Genomic DNA, 19463 nt, shown 5'->3' on the forward strand with positions numbered 1-19463 from the left:
ATTTTTGCCACAGGAATTTTTTTATCCTTAAGGATTTTTTATGCTTAGGGATTCTGTCATCTCTTTTTTGGCTCCTGGGTTTCGTGTCAGAAAAGTCTTTCCCACTCCAAGATGATAAAAAATTTCTCTGTGGTATCATTTGGTAATTATGTTTCTACTTTTTTTAACATTTAAATTTGTTGTCCTTTTGGAAGTTATTTTAGGGTACAGTGTGATCTTACTTTGTGCTTTTTAGATGGCTTCTCAGTGTTCCCAGCTCTCTGTTGAGTAATCCATCCTTTCCACTCTAATTTGAGATGCCACTTTTATCATATACTAAATATTTTTATGTATTTAGATCCGTTTCTAAGCTTTTTATTTACTTTCATTTATCTCTCTGGTCCTATACCAGTACCATACTTAATGCTATATAGTTTATGCTATGTTTTCATCACAATCTTTATTCTGAGAGTCTCCAGTTCCCCCCGAGTCCTGAGGAGGGGAGGGCTGGAGGACAGAGGGCCTCTGGGCAGTGCAGGGAGGGAGCTATTTGCGGCAGGCTGGGTACTGTGAGTGGATCTGGATGTCTACTTGGGGCCCTTCCCCCTCCTCCCCGGTCCTCCCAAAGCTCCTATTTCCCAGAAACCCCTCCCAGGTGAGCCTCCAGGAGAAGTCCAGGGGTCCAGGACGTGAAGAAGAAGGTGGAAGGGTACTTGGGGGCTTTGAAGTAAATAGGAGGTGGTCTCCCTGAGATACCCCCCCTCCTACCCCACCTACCACCCCAGCATCAGTTCAGGTGCCACAGCTGTGAGGGGCTTTGATCACAGCTCCCACCTCCCTAGGCCGTCCCCATCAGCACCCCCAGTGAATCCAGACTTCCTTCCAAACAACCGGCCCAGGCTCCACAGTTCTTCCTGGTGTCTAGCCTCTATCCCTCTAGCTGCGGTTTAGGAAGGCACATTCATCCTGCGTGTCAGGTACGGTGCCACAACCATCATTTATTGGGTTACATGTCAGGCACTTTCCACACTGTATTTCATTTACTCCTTGAAATAATCCTGTTTATTTGATATTATGTCCACTTTTAAAAATTAAAAATTATGCCACTAACATTTAGTAAGCACTTATTATTTTGGTGCCAGCCATGGTGCTGAGCATTTCTCTTGCATTTTCTCATTTATCTTTCCAAATCCCTTTCAGGTAGGCGCTCACTCTCCCCATTTCACAGCTCAGGAAACATGCTTTGAGAAGTTAACCACCCCCATTAGGCACAGTCACCGAGGGATGTGACATAAGTGGGTCCCTGAACCCTGGGCCAATCTGCCACTTGGACCACAGAACCCAAACTCCAGCTACCCCTGCAAGAGGCCAACCTGTTGGCAGAGCTGGTTTCCAGCTCCTCCGGGTCCCAGCACCCAGGCAAGGCTCACTGAATGAACGGACGTAGCTCCTGTATCCTCCACCCCTCCCACCGTCGTTACAAACCACAGTGCCTCCAGCACAGAAAACCAGAGACCGCTTTCTCAGAGGCTTCCCCTGAGCCTTCTGGGTGGGATGTATCCTTTCCAGTCAGACTTGAGGAAGGGTGGTAGAGTTGTTGGGAGTCAGGGCTGTTATCGTGGCTTAAGGACACGGCGTGTGTGGGGAAATCCCACAGAACTTGACCACTGCAGTAATGCTGTGGAGCATAAGGTTGCCACTAGAGCCACTGCAGAATTCAGAGAGGATAAAATTTTTAATTGCATTAGGATCCTTGGAAATCAGTTTTATTACAAGTATTTCCACTAGCAGTTAAATACTGTAATAAAATGCTCAGAGGTGACCCTTCAGAGATGCTTGCTATGGCCTGGAGGGCAGCAGGGGGCAGGGAGCCTGCGTGTTGGGGTGGGCGGGTTGGGAGGATGCGCAGGGATGGTTAGGACACCCGTGGGCTCCCTCCACTGCACTGTGACATCCCAGAAAGAGCACGACCTCCGAGACGGGCAGAATGGGGTTTGCTTCTGAATCTGCCCCCCTTCAAAGCTACATGACCAAGCAAACCCTTAGGCTCTCTGAGCCCCATTTTCCTATGTGTAAAATGAAGATGATAACATCTCAGCTGGGATTTTACGAGGATAAACATGAGGAGCAAGCGGAGTGCCTCCCGCAGAGCCAGGCACACTCGGGCCCTCCATGCACCTTCATGTCTCTCATTCCCGTGTCCTCTGGACCGGCATGTCACAGTCCATAAGGGCTCCTATCCATTTCAGCCTTATTACTGCTTCTTATTGGAACATTTGTTTCCAGGCTGATGGGCTGGAACGACAAACCTCCAAAGGCAAACTTAATCCCAGACGGGGATGAATCTTCCCTGCCTGGCAGGGAACGAAGATGGATCAGCCTCTGTCTCTGCCCTGACGAGCTAGAAACTCAATTTAGAGCTTGTTTGGTCGTTAGAGGGCTCTCACAATGCTGCTGTCTCCAGGAAAGGCACTGTTAGAAGAAAAAGAAGGCGAGAGCCCTGCTGGCAAAGAGAGCAGCTGGGAGCAGGCAGTAGGAAGTCAGGAGGGCCGGATGTGGCGGTCTTGGCAGGCGCCTATGGAGAGAGGGGCTGCGGGGGGCTGCGAAAGGCTTCGGGGTAGAGGTGTGACCTGAGTTTTATGAGGCAGGCCTGGCGGTGTGGAGAGGTTGGGCAGAGTGAGATCCAGGGCCCAAGGCAGGGACCCTGGGGGGCTGAGTAACCAGAAACCAGGCATTACTTAGTTTGGGGGAGCATCTTGTGTTACATGACATATTTCAGATCCCATCTGTCCCCAAAGCTTTCCGTCCCATGAAGGATCCATCTGGTGTTCCATCAGAGCTGAGCTCCTCACTTCCTCTGGGAGGGCAGCTCCTGTAACACATGAGAGGCTGGAAGCTAGGAGGCTGAGGCTGAGAGCAGGCCTTGGCAACGGGGCGTGTGGGGCAGACCCCTGCCTCACCTCTGCCCGCTCCAGCCTGAAGGCCGGGCTGGGTGTCAGCCTCCTGCAGAGGGCCTGGCTCCTCAGCCTGCTGCCCTGCAACCTGGGCAGGTCCCCCTTTGCCCCATCTCCTGGGGAGCCTTGGTTTCCTCACCTGTCACGCTGGATGAAAGGTGGCTGGGCGAGGCCCGGGACGGGACCTACTGGGCTCAGGGAGGCCCCCCATTTGCCGAGTGTATTCCCTCCTCACACCCTGAGCCCTGGGGCCATGACCCCACCTTACCCCAGCTCCAGCCCACCCGTCTTCTCTCCACCCTCCCTTCTGTTTCTCCTGCGGTCCCTTCTTCACTGGGTCCACCTGCCTTCTCCTGCCTCTGCTTCTCTCACTGTCCTCTGCACGGCTGCCTCTGGCTTTCTTTCAGTGCCTGCCTCTGCCCTGCTTTGTCGGTCTCTCTTGTACTCTCTACTCTCCCCTTTCCACCTCTCAGCCTCTCGCTCTGTCTCTCTACCTCTGCTCTCCCTCTCAGGCACACTGGGGACCCTTGGGCCGATGGGGCTCTGATGCTGCCCTGACCCTCTGGTGGCTCTTCCCCTTCCAGATAGGGCTGGTGGTCATCCTGGTGGCTACAGTGGTGGCCATGTCAGCTGTGGCCCAGCTGTGGGAGGACGAGTGGGAGGTGCTGCTGATCTCCCTGCAGGTGAGTGGGGGTGGGGACGGGGTGGCTGCTTCCCCAGGACCCTCAAAACAAGACAGTGCCTTACGGTCACTCCCATTTCTCTAGATCAAGGTCCAGAGGAAGTAGGGAGGGGTCCACATCACATAGCAACTCAGAGGCAGGGAGGGTGCTACAATCCGGGGTACCTGGACTCCCAGTTTCCTCCACTGAAAAATGGAGACACTTGCCTGCCCCATGGATAGAGACAGGCCGTAAGGACGTTGGTAACCAGAGGGTCTGGGCACAGCTGGGAACCAGCAGTCTCTCTTGCCCCTTCCTGCACACAAGGGCACAGCGCCATTCCTGCACATGGGGGCCCTGGTTGCCGTCACTGCACTCTCCTGGATCGTGGCAGGACAGTTTGCCCGCGCAGAGCGATCCTGTAAGTATGACTGGGCAGGACCTACCCTCCGTGCGCTCCAAGTACCAAGGCCAGCTTGTCCTGCCCCCGCCTGGACATTACCTAGGTAGCCTGGGGATACGATGCGGCCCTTGCTGTCAGTGTGGGGAGTCCCGGCTCAGAGTGGCCTGCAGGTTCCACAGAGGTTGCAGCCTCGGCCTTGCATGTTTCTTCCTCTGTGTCTCTACATGTGTGTGTGAGTTAGAGGCCAGGTTCACCTTCCTAGCAAGAATGGGGGATCCTCTTGGTGCAGGGTCCCCTCAAAGCATCTGGGTCCTGACAAGTGGAGGGAGGAGGGATCCAGCATGCCCTCCCAAGCTGCCCAGGGCTCATGGTTGGGCCCATGTCTGCAGCCTCCCAGATGGCCATTCTCAGTACCTTCTTCACCGTGGTGTTTGCCCTCTACCTGGCCCCTCTCACCATCTCCTCTCCCTGCATCATGGAGAAAAAGGACCTGGGTCCCAAACCTGCCCTCATCGGCCACCGCGGGGCCCCCATGGTGAGTGCCACTTGTGGGCCCTAAAGACTGGGGTGAGGGGTGGGTGGAGCTGCCACTCCAGTGGGGAGACAGGCAAAAACCTATCTCCTTGTAGGGAGGAGCTTGCAGGGAAATGTATATAATACATGTAATGTAATAATAGCCACAATTTTTAGCCCTTTTTGGTGGTTGTGGTGTTGGGGGGTGGGCGTGGGAGGGGTTTAATGGAAAGGATTGGTGAAAAGGCTGGAGAGTTTCAATGGGATCAAGTCCTGAAGAGCCTGAAGGCATCTTGCTTGAAAGATTTCACTTTCATCCTGAGGGCCCTGGAAAGATGCAGGAGGGTTTTAGGCCAGGGCCAGATACTGCCAGGTTGTAGGTTAGGAAGGCCCAGGAGAGAGAGAGATGCTGGGTGTGGGGAGGGGAGCAGGGCCCGGGGGCTGGGACAAAGCAGCAGAAAAACCCTCCAGGCTGTGCAGGCAAGAGAGCTGGGTGCAGCTCTGAGCCCACTGCTAAAGGAAAACATTTGCACCGGGGTGAGATGGAGAGTGGAAGGAGTCAAAGTCAGCACCTGCTCCTTCTCTGCCACCCCTGTGACCCCGCAGTAGGCCCTCCCCTCGAGGGAGTATGCTCCAGAGCCAGGCGTCCAGACCCCCTGGCAGCTGTGGGAGTCAGGGCCTATTCTATCTTCTCTGTGCCTAGTTTCCTCATCTTGTCCCCTGGGATGATGGGAGTGTCTGCACCGTATGGCCACAGGAAGCAAGAGTTAGCATGTGTGATGTGCCCAGGTATGAGCCTGGCTCACAGAAAGTAAGAGTTAAGCTTTACTGTTACCTCGGGCAAGCCCTCCTGCTTCTCTAGACTGGGTTTCCTGACCTACGGAAGCCTTGAACTTTGGTTCTCAACAGATGCAGTACCACTCATCACCACCAGGGGGCACTTGAGGGCTCTATGAGAGCTTTTTCTTGGTTTTGGCAGTAATTGGGAGTTCCATGGTATCGCTGAATTTCAGGGTAGTCTAGGGGGCCTCACGAAGTAAGCATTTAAAGGAGGCGTCACGTCGGACAGGGCTGCAAATCACCATTATTGTGCCCATTTCCTAGATAAGGCTCAGAGACCTGCGCCCCTGAGCTGGACGCTGGTGCCCTCCCATCACACCCCATGCTGCTCCCGGCACCTCTAGGAGGCAACCAGCTAGAAAGGGCATGGTTTTGGAGTCAGAGGATCTGGATTTGGGGTCCAGTTTTGCCACATGCTGCCCGTGTGTCTGGGGGGTTGCTGGTCCCCTCCAAGCCTCCCTGCTGCTGGCTTTTGTGAGGATAAATTAGGAGGAAAGCCTTCCAGGAGGCAGGGCACCAGATTATAGCTGCTTTTCTTTCCATGACCCGTATTACCCACCCCCACCTGCTCTGGAGGCCACAGGACAAGAGGGTGGGGTGTGCTGAGGCAGGAAGCGGGGGCAAAGGGAAGGAGTGAGGTGGCCCCATGTGGATTGTTGTTTTAGCAGAAAGATTTCAAACATTCACAGAAGGGGAATGAATAGTATAATGAATCCAATACCACCTTCACCATTTATCAACATTTTGCCATTCTTGTTTCATCTATCGCCCTGCTTTGTCTTTCCCCCTGCTTTAACATTTTAAAGCAAATCCCAGGTATTGTATCATTTTATCCATGCTGACTTCAGGATGTATCTTTAATGCATAAAGACTTTAAAATCAGAACCACACCACACTGCCACTATTACACCTAACCAAATTAATAACCATTCCTTAATACTATCTAATACTGAATCAGTGTTCAGCTTTACTTTGTCTCAAAAATATCTTTTTATAGTTGAGTTGTGAAAAATCAGAATCCAAACAGGGTCCACGTGGTACAGCTGACTGGGATGTCTTCTAAGTATCTTTTAGTCTATAATAATCTCCCTCCCTTTTTTTCCCCATATGCTGTTTATTTGTTGAAGAAACTGAGTCATTTGTCCTGTAGAATTTCTCCCATTGTGCATCTGGCTGATTGCATCCTGGTGGTGGTCCTTGAGGGGCTGGTGTGGGTGTCTGACACAAGTCCTCCCTGTGTCACTGTGAATGCATAAGTACCAGTGTCTACACCTGTATATGTCTGCCTGTGGGAGGTTTTGACTCTGGGTCCACACATCTGTGTGTGGTAAGCCCAAGTGCTCATCCCCGTCTTGGAGACGGTATCTGTGTGCCCTGGGCGGGGGTGTCCTTCCTATGTGGGTGGCCTGTGCGTGTGTGCATACTTTTATATTTGGTCAGACTGACTCCAAAGTTGGGCCTCTTAACCACAGTGGTCCACCACCATGAGTCTGTGACAACCACACCCACACATGCACACTTCTGACAATATAGCCCCATCTGCCTTTAGGCCTGAGGCAGTAGCAACCCTCTTTCTCAAGAAGGCCAGCACCTAACGCAGGGAGATCTGAGTTTAAAAAGCCTCCGGAAAAGAGATTTTGCCCCTCCCAAACACTTCCTCCTTCCCCCAAGGGTCTTCATACCCCCTGCTACGCTCTTTGTGTCTACCCACAGTCTACCTTCTGCCACGTGGGAGCGGGTGTTGGTACCTCTCTGGTGGTCACTTGTGGGACGCCTGGCCACAGGGCATTTAGAGGTGATTGAGCAGGAACCCCACCAAGTCCACACCTGGATGCCTCTGTGGGGTCTCACCCAGCCCACTTGACGGGGAGACAAGGCAGCATATCCCCCAAGGCTGCTCTGCCCTGCAGAAAGGGGAAGAAAGGAACTCACATTTCAGAGACTGCTGACGTCTGTTACTTCATCTATGAGCTTGGTAATATTAGTCCATTTTATAGCTAAAGAAACCGAGGTCCAGAAGGTGAGGTGTGATGGCCCAGGTTGGTGACTGGGAAGGGGGATTGCTCTTTCTCAGCTTCAAAGCCCTTGCCATGCCAGGCCGCTTCCCAGAGGAGGGGAGTGTGTTACGTGCTGGGGAACAGCATGGCCGGAGGAAGAGAAGATGGGAATGAGCATGTCTCGGTGAGAATGGGATGAGCCATGGGAGCCCTTTCCACCCATCCCTCACTGCCAGAAGTCTTCCCTGTCTTGCATCCCGCACTGCACATGGTCCTAGCCCAATCCTTGGTATGGTGCTGACCCCCAGTGGCAGCAAAGGGTATGACAGGATCATCAGACCAAACAACTAGGAAGACTCGAAACCCCAAATCCCCCAACTGGAAGGACACTCAGAGAACAGTGTACCTATACCGCCAAAGACCAAATGGGGAAACTGAGGCCCATAGGATAAAGAGATGCACCAAAGGTCACAAAGCTAGTTAATGGCAGAGTCAGGACTAGAACTAGGATTTTCTGATGTATATGCTATAGAGTAACAGTTGTCATTTATTAAGTAAGCACTTACTGTATATCAGGCAACGTGCTAGGGGCTTTTAATCCTTAAAACAGTCTAGGAGATGGTCTTGTCATGCCTGTATAGATGAAGAAACCAGTCACCCCACTGAAACTCTGCCATGCTATCTACCCTGTCCTCTCCCTTGGGGATCTCCACCTGGACTCAAGGTATAACCAGGAGGAAACTTGGCATTCAGCCCAGCCCAAGACTGCAGAGGCAGAAGACTGTAAAAAAGGCCTCCACCCCCCACATTTAGATACATCAACACTAACCATCCCTGCTTCTCTCTCCCCCCGCCCCACCAAAAAAATCTATGAGGTAGGCATGATTTAACAGATGAGGAAACAGCTTCAGAGAAGCTGCGTGGATGCCCAGGGCTCCACAGCTACTGCTTAGAGGAGTGGGAATTAGAACCAGGTCTACCCCAGCCTCCCAATGTGGAAGATTTTCTGTGGGTTGGGGAGTGGCGCTTGAGCTAAAGCTTGGCTCTCCCTCACCACCACCTTCCTCCCCAGCTGGCCCCAGAGCACACGCTGATGTCCTTCAGGAAGGCCCTAGAGCAGAAGCTGTATGGACTCCAGGCTGACGTCACCATCAGGTAAGCGTGGGGCTTGGGAGGACAGCACCTCTTCTCCTCCTCCATGCAACCACACCCGGGTCTCTGCTGGAGACCTGTTTGGTCCCAGAGTCTTAGAGATGGGAGAGCAGAGGCTTGGACTGTCCACTGCAGGGCAGGCACCATGTTTATGCAAATAGATTTTGTGCCATACTCCAGGATATAAAACAGAGGAAAAAACAGACACTTGATTCAAGCAGGGTGGAGGTAGGGACCTGGAGTCCTGCCACAGATCCACTTAATGGAAAGACTAGATCTATATGGCTCAGCAAGATGGAGCGCAAACACTCTGATGAGTGAAATCAGCAAGGTGCAGAGCGATACGTTCACGGTGATGTCAATTATATTTTTAAAGACCACATAAAAGTGATCTATACAATTTCTACATGTAGATATATAAGTATGTGTTTGTATAAAGGGCAAGAAGTGTCCATACTGATCTGATAACATCATGTCTGAGAAGGGGAGGGGGGCAGGGTACTGAACAGGGGTACCACAGTGTGAGGATACTGTTCCCATTGTAGACATTATAGAATTGTGTATTTATCAAAACTTTCTAGCAGATGGTAGAAAAATGCCTTGAGGAGGGGGAGCACAGGTGCCTTTTACTGTTTCATGCTAAGGCACCTTATGGGGCTACTGGCAGCCCCAGCAGTGGGGTAGACCAGGATGATGGCGAGGTGGAACTTGTCAAAGGGGCCTGCATTTGCACTCTTCTCATTATGGCATCACAGGGACTGGGCTCTAAGCCAAGTTCCACCACTTACTGGCTGGTAGGCCTTGAGTTTGATACTTCTGTCTCCAGCCTCAGTTTCCCCATTATCAAATGAGATAGCCTCTACCTCCCAGGGTTGCTGAGAGAACACGTTCAGCCCTCCCTCCTCAGCAGTGCCCACCCCCATCTGACCCTCAGAGAGAGCCGAGAGATTTGCCTACCGCCCACTGACTTCCCTATGCAGATGGGGAACCTGAGGCCCAAAGAGGTGCAGAGCGGGCCTGGGTCCCTAGGTGGGCTGGTGTAAGTGGGTGGGGAGGAGCGTGTGGGAGGAGCGGGTGAGGGACCTGGGTGGGCACTGACTCCGTGGCCCCACCCTCCCACAGCCTGGATGGCGTGCCCTTCCTCATGCACGATGCCACCCTGCGCCGCACCACCAACGTGGAGGAGGAATTGCCGGAGCTCGCCCGCAGGCCCGCCTCCATGCTCAACTGGACCCTGCTGCAGAGGCTCAATGCTGGCCAGTGGTTCCTGAAGGTCTGGCAGCACCTGTCCCAGTCCTAGGCATGGAAAGCATGGTCAGGGACTCCATGGAGAGGGCCAGGGGCAGCCCTCAGCTCAGGTGACCTTCACACGCCGAGCTTCCTTGACTCACAGCCAGGCTGGTTGGCGGCCTCCTTGGGCTCCTGCCACTGCAGCCCAGATATCATGGCTGTCACTACTTGTTCTGGTTCTGCCTCCCCTACCAGAAGAAGTTGATTTTGATTATAATAGTTAATAGTTAAAATCGGTAACACTGTAAAACTCTAGAGGAAGTTGGTTCGCTGGTCTGAAACACTACTGAGAGAAAAATGGACTGGCGTCTGAGATACGTTCCAATCAAATCATTCTTTTGGCAAGCAGACTGGGATAGAGAGGTTATGGTTGGGTTCTCCTAGAGGTCCCACAGGGCCCCAGCCTTCAATGTGCCTGACTTGCACACACCAGCCGACACTGGCAGCTCAGTCGTCTCCAAGTTCCATAGCCAGGAAGGCATGTGGAGGCTCCATAGGACTGGTGAGACAACCACGTGTGTCCCTGTCTCTGCCAGACGGACCCCTTCTGGACGGCCAGCTCCCTGTCACCGTCCGACCACAGGGAGGCCCAAAACCAGTCCATCTGCAGCCTAATGGAACTCTTGGAGCTGGCCAAGGGCAATGCCACGCTGCTGCTCAACCTGCGTGACCCGCCGCGGGAGCACCCCTACCGCGGCAGCTTCCTCAACGTCACGCTGGAGGCCCTGCTGCACTCGGGCTTCCCCCAGCACCAGGTGAGGCCCTGCAGCCCAGTCGCACCCAGCTCTGTCCCCAAGGCGCTGAGCTCCGCCCAGCCCTGCCCCACCCGCAGGGAGACCAGGCCTGCCTGGAGTCCCGCTCAAGCGGTAAACTCACTGTGTCCCCTCTCCAGACCTCAGGGTTCCACATTTGTGAAATGAGGGTAGCATGCCCCACGCCTCCCTGACAGGGTCATCATGGGGCCAAGAGGGAAACAAGAAAGTTGTTTAAAATGTACAAAGGAAAAAAAATAAAACGTACAAAGGGCAGGAGCAGGGCCAGATTCTTCGGAACATGGTACTTCCATGAAGTGTTACCTACATGATACCTGGGGATCAGAAAAATACAATACCAACTACGACAGCACACTAGACGCTGGTGGCCACATGCACAGTAGTTGACATTTGGGGCGTTATTGGTCTTGTCCTGACTAGGGTCTGGAGGGGAAACTTCCTGAGGTGTTGCCAAAGCAATTCCCAGCCTTGGCCGGAGGTGATTACTACCTGAAAGCTTTCACTGCGTGCCAGGTCCCGCCTCTTTTAACCCCTCCAGGTGCTCCACGAGGGATAGACACCCTAACCCCATTTTACAGAAGGGAAATCAGAGGCTGCTCCTCTCCCGCCTGCAGGTCCTGTGGCTGCCTGACAGGCAGAGGCCCTTCGTGCAGAAGGTGGCTCCCGGCTTCCAGCAGACATCGGGCTCGAAGGAGGCAGCTGCCAGCCTGCGGAGAGGCCACATCCAGCGGCTGAACCTGCGCTACACTCAGGTGTCCCGCCAGGAGCTCAGGTGCCCACCCCATCCTGCCAGGCTCACCCAGAGGACTGGACACAGAGGCTCAGGGTTCAAAGAGGAGAGGTTGAGAACATCAGGCAGACCTGGGTTTGTATGTGAGCTTGGCCCTCTGAGAGCGGAGTTTCCTTCCTCCAGGGACAGTTTTGAGGACGGCGTGAGGTTGTGAAGGGCCATGCTTTACAGGCTTCCCACACTGGCCAAAGGGCCGACCAGCCTCTGTCCCTGCCCCACAGGGACTATGCATCCTGGAACCTGAGCGTGAACCTCTACACGGTCAATGCCCCGTGGCTCTTCTCCCTGCTGTGGTGCGCGGGGGTCCCGTCTGTCACCTCTGACAACTCCCACACCTTATCCCAGGTGCCCTCCCCCCTCTGGATCATGGTGAGTTGGGGATTGTTGGGGGTCCAGAGAGCTGCCTATGGCTTCCAGGGCTGGGGGGCAGGCTCCACACCCGGGGTCTCTCTGGTGAGGTCTCAGGGGTGGGGGGAGCACCTGAGGGGACAGGCTTGAGGCATGAAGAGGACTCTCCTGACCTCTGGGGCCTGCACCAAGGTCTGGGGGGTAGGAGGAACCTTGGCCTGAGCCACATGGGGAAAAGCACCAAAGGCTCTAGACAGATAAACAACTACTTGGGTTTTTGGGGGGTTTGGAGATTATTATATTTTGTTTTAAAGGAAGGGAGGTCATTGGGAAAAGAGGGCAACGGGGCAAAAATAGGGAACATTAAAATCTGCTCAGAGATTACAGCCAATAAAACCAGTTTTCAGTTGGTTGACCGATTGAGCACCTGAAGACAGGCCTGCGTTCCAGTCCCAATTCCGCCAACCAGGGGGCTTGCGGAGCCCTTGACCTCCCTCCTGTGCTCCCACTGCCACTTCCCTGAGGTCATGAAAGGCAGATGGAGGGTCTCATTATGGCTAAGATGATGCTGTGTCAGTGAATCAGATCTAGGTTTTGGGTGGTTATCTCCATCCACCCACCCATTGTCTTTTAAAACCTCTGAAGGCTCAGCTCGGAATGAGATGAAATAACAGACTGGCAGCAGTAGCTATGAGCACAGTCTGATTTTCAGGCCACAGGAACTGACCAACAGCAAAAAGTGCCTCTGGCCCACCCCTGCCCCTCCTCCCCAGCTTACCTGAGGTCAAGGGGGTGCGAGGCCTGGCTGCTCTGCAGGCTTTGTCCTGCTGGGCCCCCCTCTGTGGTCCCCTGGAGGGCAAGCTCCCACGCTCCACACCCTACAATGACATGTACTCTTACATGCACACGGATGCCACATGCCTCTTCACATACCCACCTGCGTACCTGCTTGTCACGTCACACCCTCTCATTCATCTATTTGTCTTTCATATTTTGGTTCTTGCATGAAGCCCCTTTAAGCACATACATCCTCTAGGTTTAAAACACACCACCTCAACAGTGAACACTGCACAGATCTCTTTTATCCTACACACATACACACACACACACACCCCCACCCCCAAACCCCAGGCCCACTCCTACAAAATATAACCTCAAGCCCCCAAGCCCCCTCCAGGTCCTCCTCTGCCCCTCCCTGATGGTGACGTGTGATCCTCCTGCCCATGGGCCCTTGGTCTGGAGCCCTGGTCTGGACCAGCCGTGACTGGAAGCTGGTCGTGGGCCATCTGTCCACAGCCCCCGGACGAGTACTGTCTCATGTGGGTCACCGCCGACCTGATCTCCTTCATCCTGATCGTTGGCATCTTCGTGCTCCAGAAGTGAGTAGGCCCTGACCACCTTCCGTGGCCTTCCCTGCCCGAGACAGGCCAGCTCCCACCCCAGCCAGGTGAACGTCCTCCTGAGCCCTCGGCCGGGAGATGTCCTGACCAGACCACCCTGTTCTGGGGAGAAGGAGGCCTCCCTGTGGCCCCCAGCCCGTCCCCCTCAGCCAGAGCCCAGTGGCTTCTGGAATGGGCACCCAGCCGGGAGCCCAGAGCCAAGCTGGGCCAGGATTTGCTGTGTAGACTCTTTGGTGGGTTTTAGCTCCAGGGGGGCTCCTCTCTAGGCTTGTCTCCCCGCCTGTCAACCAGGGCACAGGTTTCCACAGCACTCGTGCCGGGCTCAGACCTCCCCACCCACCCTTCAGGACGACAGCTGGGGGTGGCGGTCGCAGCGGGAGTGGGTTGGTCCTGGGGAGGTTTTAGGGCCAGGCGGGGCCCCAACCCAGCCGTGAAGCAGCAGGCTGCGGTTTTACTCTTGACTGACGTTCTCTCTCTGTCCCATACTGCTCTGATCCGGCGCATGTTCCTCCTCTCTCTCTCTCCCCCTCCCCACTTTCTGCTGCACTCTGGCATCTCACAGCTATCACTTGATCAGGTAATTCTGGTGTGGTCCTCTTCCTCCTGTTCCTCTTTCTCCCTCCTCCTCACCGCCCCCTCTCCACTTCCCTCTGAAAGCCTGCCTCTTGAGGAGCCCTAGGCCCAGGTCACCCTCCCAGACACCTCCCCTGCCTGAAGCCTCCTCCCCGTCCTTGCTCCCCTGCTCTCCCCTGCAGTCCTCCCTTCTCTCTCCCCATCTTGCCGTGTGTGTCCCTCTGCTCTCTCCCTCCCGCAGACAGGGAACCAGCATTTCCTTGCAGGTTGCTGACCTGGCCTCTCTCAGCACCAGAGCGTCTCCCTCTGGGGAGGGGCTCTGCCTGGGCCACCCCCCACAGCCTGGCACTTTGGGCAAGGCCTTCCCCGGTGCCCGGCGCACAGCCTACCAAGTTCTGTTTCTCCCTGCCACCTGTGGCCCTCCCACTCCCAGTTTGCCTTTCCCATCGCTCACTCTGTTTATCTTCCTCTCCACCTCTCTTCTCTCTTTCTTTCACTTTCTGTCTCTGACTCCCACCCCACTGCTCTCCCCCCATGAGCACAGCCTCCCGCACTTTCCCTTGGGAAATACCCCCAGTGGTTGAGCTTCCTGTCCTAGATGTACCTCGCTGCAGAGACACGGGCCTGACACTTTCCTCCTGGGCTTAACGTTCATTTCCAAGATGAGACCTTGGTCTTGGAGATGCAGGTTCCCCTTGGTCAGGTGCCTTGGGCCCTCCTAGGTCAGGCACCTTCACTGACCAGCTTCTAGGAGGAGGAACTCTGTGCTCAGACTGTGGGACTGAGCCCAGCAAAGGGCCATTTGCCTGGTCCCTCCACCATCCTCTCAGTCGGCAGATGTCCACATGTGCTGGCTGGTGCTGTGCTGGGCCTTCTTCCCCAGGGTGCTCCACAGACACGCTGGGCCACTCAAGATACAGCCAGGGCGGCATCATCGTCTTCCTGGGGGTCAGGCAAGGCCTGATGGAGGACAGGACCCTGGGGGAGAAGTTCATTTCCCTGTGGGCCTCATTCTTCCATTCATTCACTCAACAATACTTACAGCACCCACCACACAGCAGGCATTGGGGTTGATGCCAGGCACGCAGCGATAAATAAGAGACCCTACTGCTGTTCTCAAGGATGCGTAGGGCGGCCAGCCCAGCCAGAGGTTGCCTTCCCCTCTGCCTCCTGCTTTCCCCTTGTCTGTCTGCTCTGTTCATCCACCTGTCTGCCTGTCCATCTGTCTGTCCATTTCTGCTGTGCTGATCCCATCTGGAAACAGCTGACTTCTCGTGGAGTCTGGGCTCCCTCCACCCACTCCAGCAGGGCGTTGGGCCCTGGGGGGTTGGGTTTTTGTTTCCAAGCTGATCCCCACTTCCCTGAGTGGGGTTGGGGGTCCGGTGAGTCCTTCTGTCTAGGTTGCAGGAAGAATCTAAGTTCAGAGGCCAGGGATTTGGGGCTAGTTCAGAGGAACTGTAACAGCAAAAACTGTGCCCTGGGCTGGATGAAGGAACCCAAGTCCTCCCAGATCTGCCTGGTCCCTGCACACCCTATGCAGCCCCACCTCTCAGCCCATTCAGTTTTGCTCCCACCTTGCCCCAGCCATCAAAGGGGTAACGCTCCGGCCTGTCCCTCTCCACCAGGGAATATGCACCCCACTCTTCCAGGGCTGTTGGAACAGAGCAGCAGCAGGCCCCACCCCAAGTCACTCCAGCACCCTTGCCTTGTGACCCCATAAGACAAGCTCCCCGCTGTCTCCCCTCCCCTCCCTGCTTTCCTTCACTTCCTCTCTGGGGTTCCTCACTGGCTTCACTCAGCCTGGTCCTGATGGTGGAGCTGTAGGCGACGTCAGCTGGGACTCCCTTAGATTGGTTTGTACCCCAGGGTGGGTCATCAGTCATGCCTGCTAAGCCCCCACCCCCAAATTTGTCCAGGTGTATAACTGGGGGCACCTGACACATAACTAACCAACCCCTAACCGTCCTCCTGGGCAAGGGGAGCAGATCTAGGGGTCTGGAGGTAAGAGGGCTGGAGAGCCCTGGCTGAGAGTCAGCAGACTCTGATTCAGGCCCCAGCTCTGCCCTACTCTGGGCCTCAGTTTCCCCATCTGTACAGTCGGACAAGAGTCCTGCTGGTCTCTCAGGCCAAATCCAGAGAGTCTGTGGAAGTGGGCAGGATCCCTTCTCCAAGGAAAGGTGGGGAAGGACCTGATGCCCACGGGGCCATCTCTGCAGGTGGCGCCTGGGTGGCATACGGAGCTACAACCCCGAGCAGATCATGCTGAGTGCCGCGGTGCACCGGACCAGCCGGGACGTCAGCATCATGAAGGAGAAGCTCATCTTTTCAGGTGTGCAGCTCCGCAGACAGGTTGAGTCAGGCCCTGGGCTCTGCCCTCTGCACCTCACACATGCAGACGGGTGTGTGTGCACACATTTCACACACAGCACATACAGGTAGGGACACGGCACAGACATCAATATACCCACCTAGCTTCACGCTCACACTGGTACAGGGGCACACGTACACATACACACACAGAAATGCACACCCCTCCACATGCAGCCATCAACTCCAGGTCCTGTGGCTCAGTGTCAGCCCCATGGGTAGTGGGCAAGGGTGACATGCAGGGGTGGGGGGAGGGCTGGAGGCCCATCCTGCCATGCTGGTTCATACACAGACCCCACAAATGTTGATTTCACCCCTGCTTGCTGCCTGTTGACATTCCCAGATTGATGGAGGAGGCAGCTGTATAAACACATACATGGAAAATTAGGTGTCACTGAGCTGTAATAGATGGGGGTGCTGAGCCAGAGTGGGGTGCAAGGAGGAGAGAGGGGTTCAGAGTTCCCTGGGGCAGTGAGGAAGGTTTTGGGGCCCACTTTGTGAGGAGGTGACGTAGCTGAAATGGGAAGGAAGGGTAGGAGGGTGATGGGTTTGAGGTGAGGGCTGGGCGAGCAGAGGGAAGGAAGGGCATTCAAGGCAGGAACAGCATGTGTTCAGAGGTAGTGAGGGAACACTCCTTGCCGGGCACCAAGAACTAAACATCATTCCACGCGGCTTGAAGGGAGGGCCTCTGGCTGACTCACCCCAAGATGGCACTGGGGAGGCACTTCGGCCTCAAGTGTGTGGTCAGGAGCTTGGGCTTTGTTCTGAAATAAGAGGAAGGTCACAGACAGATTTGTCTTTGTTACAGTAGGGCTATAACAAAGTACCACAAACTGGGTGGCTTAAAAACAGAAATGTATTGTCTCACAGTTCTGAAAGCTAAGAGTCCATCATCAAGGTGTCAGCAGGGCTGTGAGGGAAAGATCTGGTCCTGGCCTCTCCCGTTGCCTTGTAGATGCATCTCTGTGTCCGAAGTTCCCCTCTTTACAAGGACACCAGTCATTCTGGATTAGGGCCCACTCTAATGACCTCATATTAACTAATTACATCTGCAATGACCTTATTTCCAAAGAGGGTCAGTGCTGGGGTTAGGACTTCAATATACGAATTTGGAGGGAACACAATTCAATCCCTCTTTTTTTTTCTTTTTTTGTCGGCGCCACAGGGCTTGTGGGATGGGATCTTAGTTCCCTGACCAGGGATCGAACCCGTGCCCCCCTGCAGTGGAAGTGCAGAGTCCTAACCACTGAACTGCCAGGGAATTCCCCACAATTCAGTCTCTAATGAGTGTGGAGGGTGGGTTAGAAGGGGAAGCTGGAGGCAAGGAAACCAATAATTCAGATGGGAATTGTGGGCATGGAAACAGGAGAGGAGAGATTTGAGAGATATTTAGAAGCCGGACGGACCTGGATTCAAATCCCAGCTTATCCCCCGAGCTGTGTGAACAAGAGCATATTACCTAACCTCCCTCACCATCAGACTCCTCCTCTGTAAAATGGGCTAGCTCCCCCTCACAGAGTACTTGTGAGGGTTGGTGCCACGCCTGGCCCAGACGGGTGCTTGGTAAATGCTGCCCGAGTGAACCAGAGCCCAGTGGGGGGTGCTTGTGGGTTTAGTGGGGCCGGCTCCAGCGACTGTGTGAACATCCACTCATCTATTCACTCCTTCGTTTATCCCTTCCTTCAACAGATGCATGCCAGGCCCTGTTTTAGGTGCTGAGGATACACAGATTCTTGCCTTTGGGGTACTTAATTCCTCCTACCCTGGCTCAAAAACCCTCCTTCTCCTGGGAGCCTTCCCTGAGGACCGAAGCTGGGTTGGAGGGCCTCCCACAGCTCTCTGGCGACACTGGGGAGCTCCTGGAAGGAGGAGCCCGTCCAGGGCACCTGGTGTCCCCAGGCTCCTGCACTGTGCCTGGCCCAGGGAAGTCAGGAGGGGCGGGTAGCATGAATGGCAGGCAGGAGGCCAGCACTTGGGCCTGTCAGGTCCTGCACCTCCCCAACCCCCGCCTCTCTGCAGTGCCAAAGGCCATTCATTCATCTAGCACCTTCTCATCACTGGCCCTGAGGAGTCGCCGCAGGCCTCACCCCCTGCCCACTCCTGGTTGAGAGGTCCTCTCCAGGGACCCTCAGCCCCACCAAGGTGCTCTGAGTCCCCTTGGGGTGTGCTTAGCTCCCCTCAGCAGACCTTTTCTAAGCCTCTGCTGTGTGTCCAGGACTGTACCAGCCACTGGGGACACTGATGCCCAGACCTCATCCCTGTCCTTTAAGTACTCCAGCCGATGGGGGCCATAGACGGTGACAATACAGGTGGGGCAGGGGGGAACAGGGTGGTCATGAGGAGGCCCCATCCCAGCCTGGGGGCAAAAACAGAAATGAGAAGAATTTAGCCAGATTTTAAGAAAAGGAAGTGTTATCGGGAGGTCACTCCCAGGAGACAGGCCAATATGTGCAAAGCCCTGAGGAGAGTAAACACATGCGTGCCAAGCTTAAGAGGGTGCAGATAGTTTTCTGTGGCTGGAAGGTGGAATTCCAAGGAGAGGAGACTGAAGTGCAACCAGAGTGTTTGCAGAGACTGAGAAGGGCCTTGAATGCCAAGCTCGAGAGCACACCTGAAACCCGAGGTTTCATTCCTCCTAGTGGCTGACCAGGAGTGGCTCCAGGCCACCCCTTCCCACCACATCTGCCAGCCATCTGTCCACCCCTCTCCTTCCTGCACTCACATTCTGCCTCCCTCTGGCCCAACAGAGATCAGCGACGGCATGGAGGTCTCCGATGAGCTCTCTGTATGTTCAGAAAACAGTTATGACACATATGCCAACAGCACCACCTCCCCTATGGGCCCCCAAGGGAGCGGCAGCCGCGCCACGACCCTCACAGACTGGAGTGGGCGTTAGCTGAAGACCCGTCTGTCCAGCCTGTACCTCATGTGGAGACAGGGGAAGCCCACAGAGCTGGCAGAAGCGTGCTCTGGGAGCTGGCGCCACAGTCTCCTTGTTGGCTCCAGCCCCTTGTCAGCCATGGCCTCTCTTGGAGGGGGCTCCCCTTGCCAGCCTCTCAGATGCCCCTGCGGGCCTGGGGCTCCTTTTTCTGGGAAGTCTGGGGCTCGGGGCTCGGGGCCTGGTCCACTCCCGGAGGCCCTCCCTTGCATCCTGACCTGGAAGCTTTGAAGGGTCACTGGGCCATGCCATGCCCCCTGCGGCAGTGGAGGATGTGGAGCCTGCGTGTGCCTACGTGTGTCTGTCCTCCTGTCTGTGCTGTGAGGAAACCACCTTCTCCGTGGTTCTCCTGCCTCAAGGGCCTGCGCTAGGCCTCTGCCCCAGCACCTCTGCTCTTCCATCAGTCTCAAAGCACAAGGAAGCTTGGCCCAGGAGCAACGCCTGCTACAGTGGTGGAGACACTCCTCCCCTGCCAGCCTCCTGC

The 19463-nt window shown here is 55.1% G+C and overlaps 1 protein-coding gene across 5 annotated transcripts in view; it reads left to right on the forward strand.

Annotated features, from left to right (window-relative positions):
* Window positions 1–19463, forward strand: part of GDPD5 (glycerophosphodiester phosphodiesterase domain containing 5) — a 114826-nt gene extending 95363 nt beyond the window's left edge. For all 5 annotated transcript variants that reach the window (XM_068555263.1, XM_068555260.1, XM_068555261.1 and 2 more), the window contains 11 exons: window positions 3518–3616; window positions 3923–4016; window positions 4388–4533; window positions 8421–8503; window positions 9623–9773; window positions 10327–10545; window positions 11178–11335; window positions 11575–11722; window positions 12998–13080; window positions 15891–16003; window positions 18789–19463. In XM_068555263.1, coding sequence (XP_068411364.1) covers window positions 3518–3616; window positions 3923–4016; window positions 4388–4533; window positions 8421–8503; window positions 9623–9773; window positions 10327–10545; window positions 11178–11335; window positions 11575–11722; window positions 12998–13080; window positions 15891–16003; window positions 18789–18937 — 1443 coding nt within the window. In that variant the 3' untranslated portion in view covers window positions 18938–19463. The remainder of the gene's footprint in view (window positions 1–3517; window positions 3617–3922; window positions 4017–4387; window positions 4534–8420; window positions 8504–9622; window positions 9774–10326; window positions 10546–11177; window positions 11336–11574; window positions 11723–12997; window positions 13081–15890; window positions 16004–18788) is intronic.

This window comes from Eschrichtius robustus, chromosome 11, assembly GCF_028021215.1.
Source record: "Eschrichtius robustus isolate mEscRob2 chromosome 11, mEscRob2.pri, whole genome shotgun sequence".
Lineage (NCBI taxonomy): Eukaryota > Metazoa > Chordata > Mammalia > Artiodactyla > Eschrichtiidae > Eschrichtius > Eschrichtius robustus.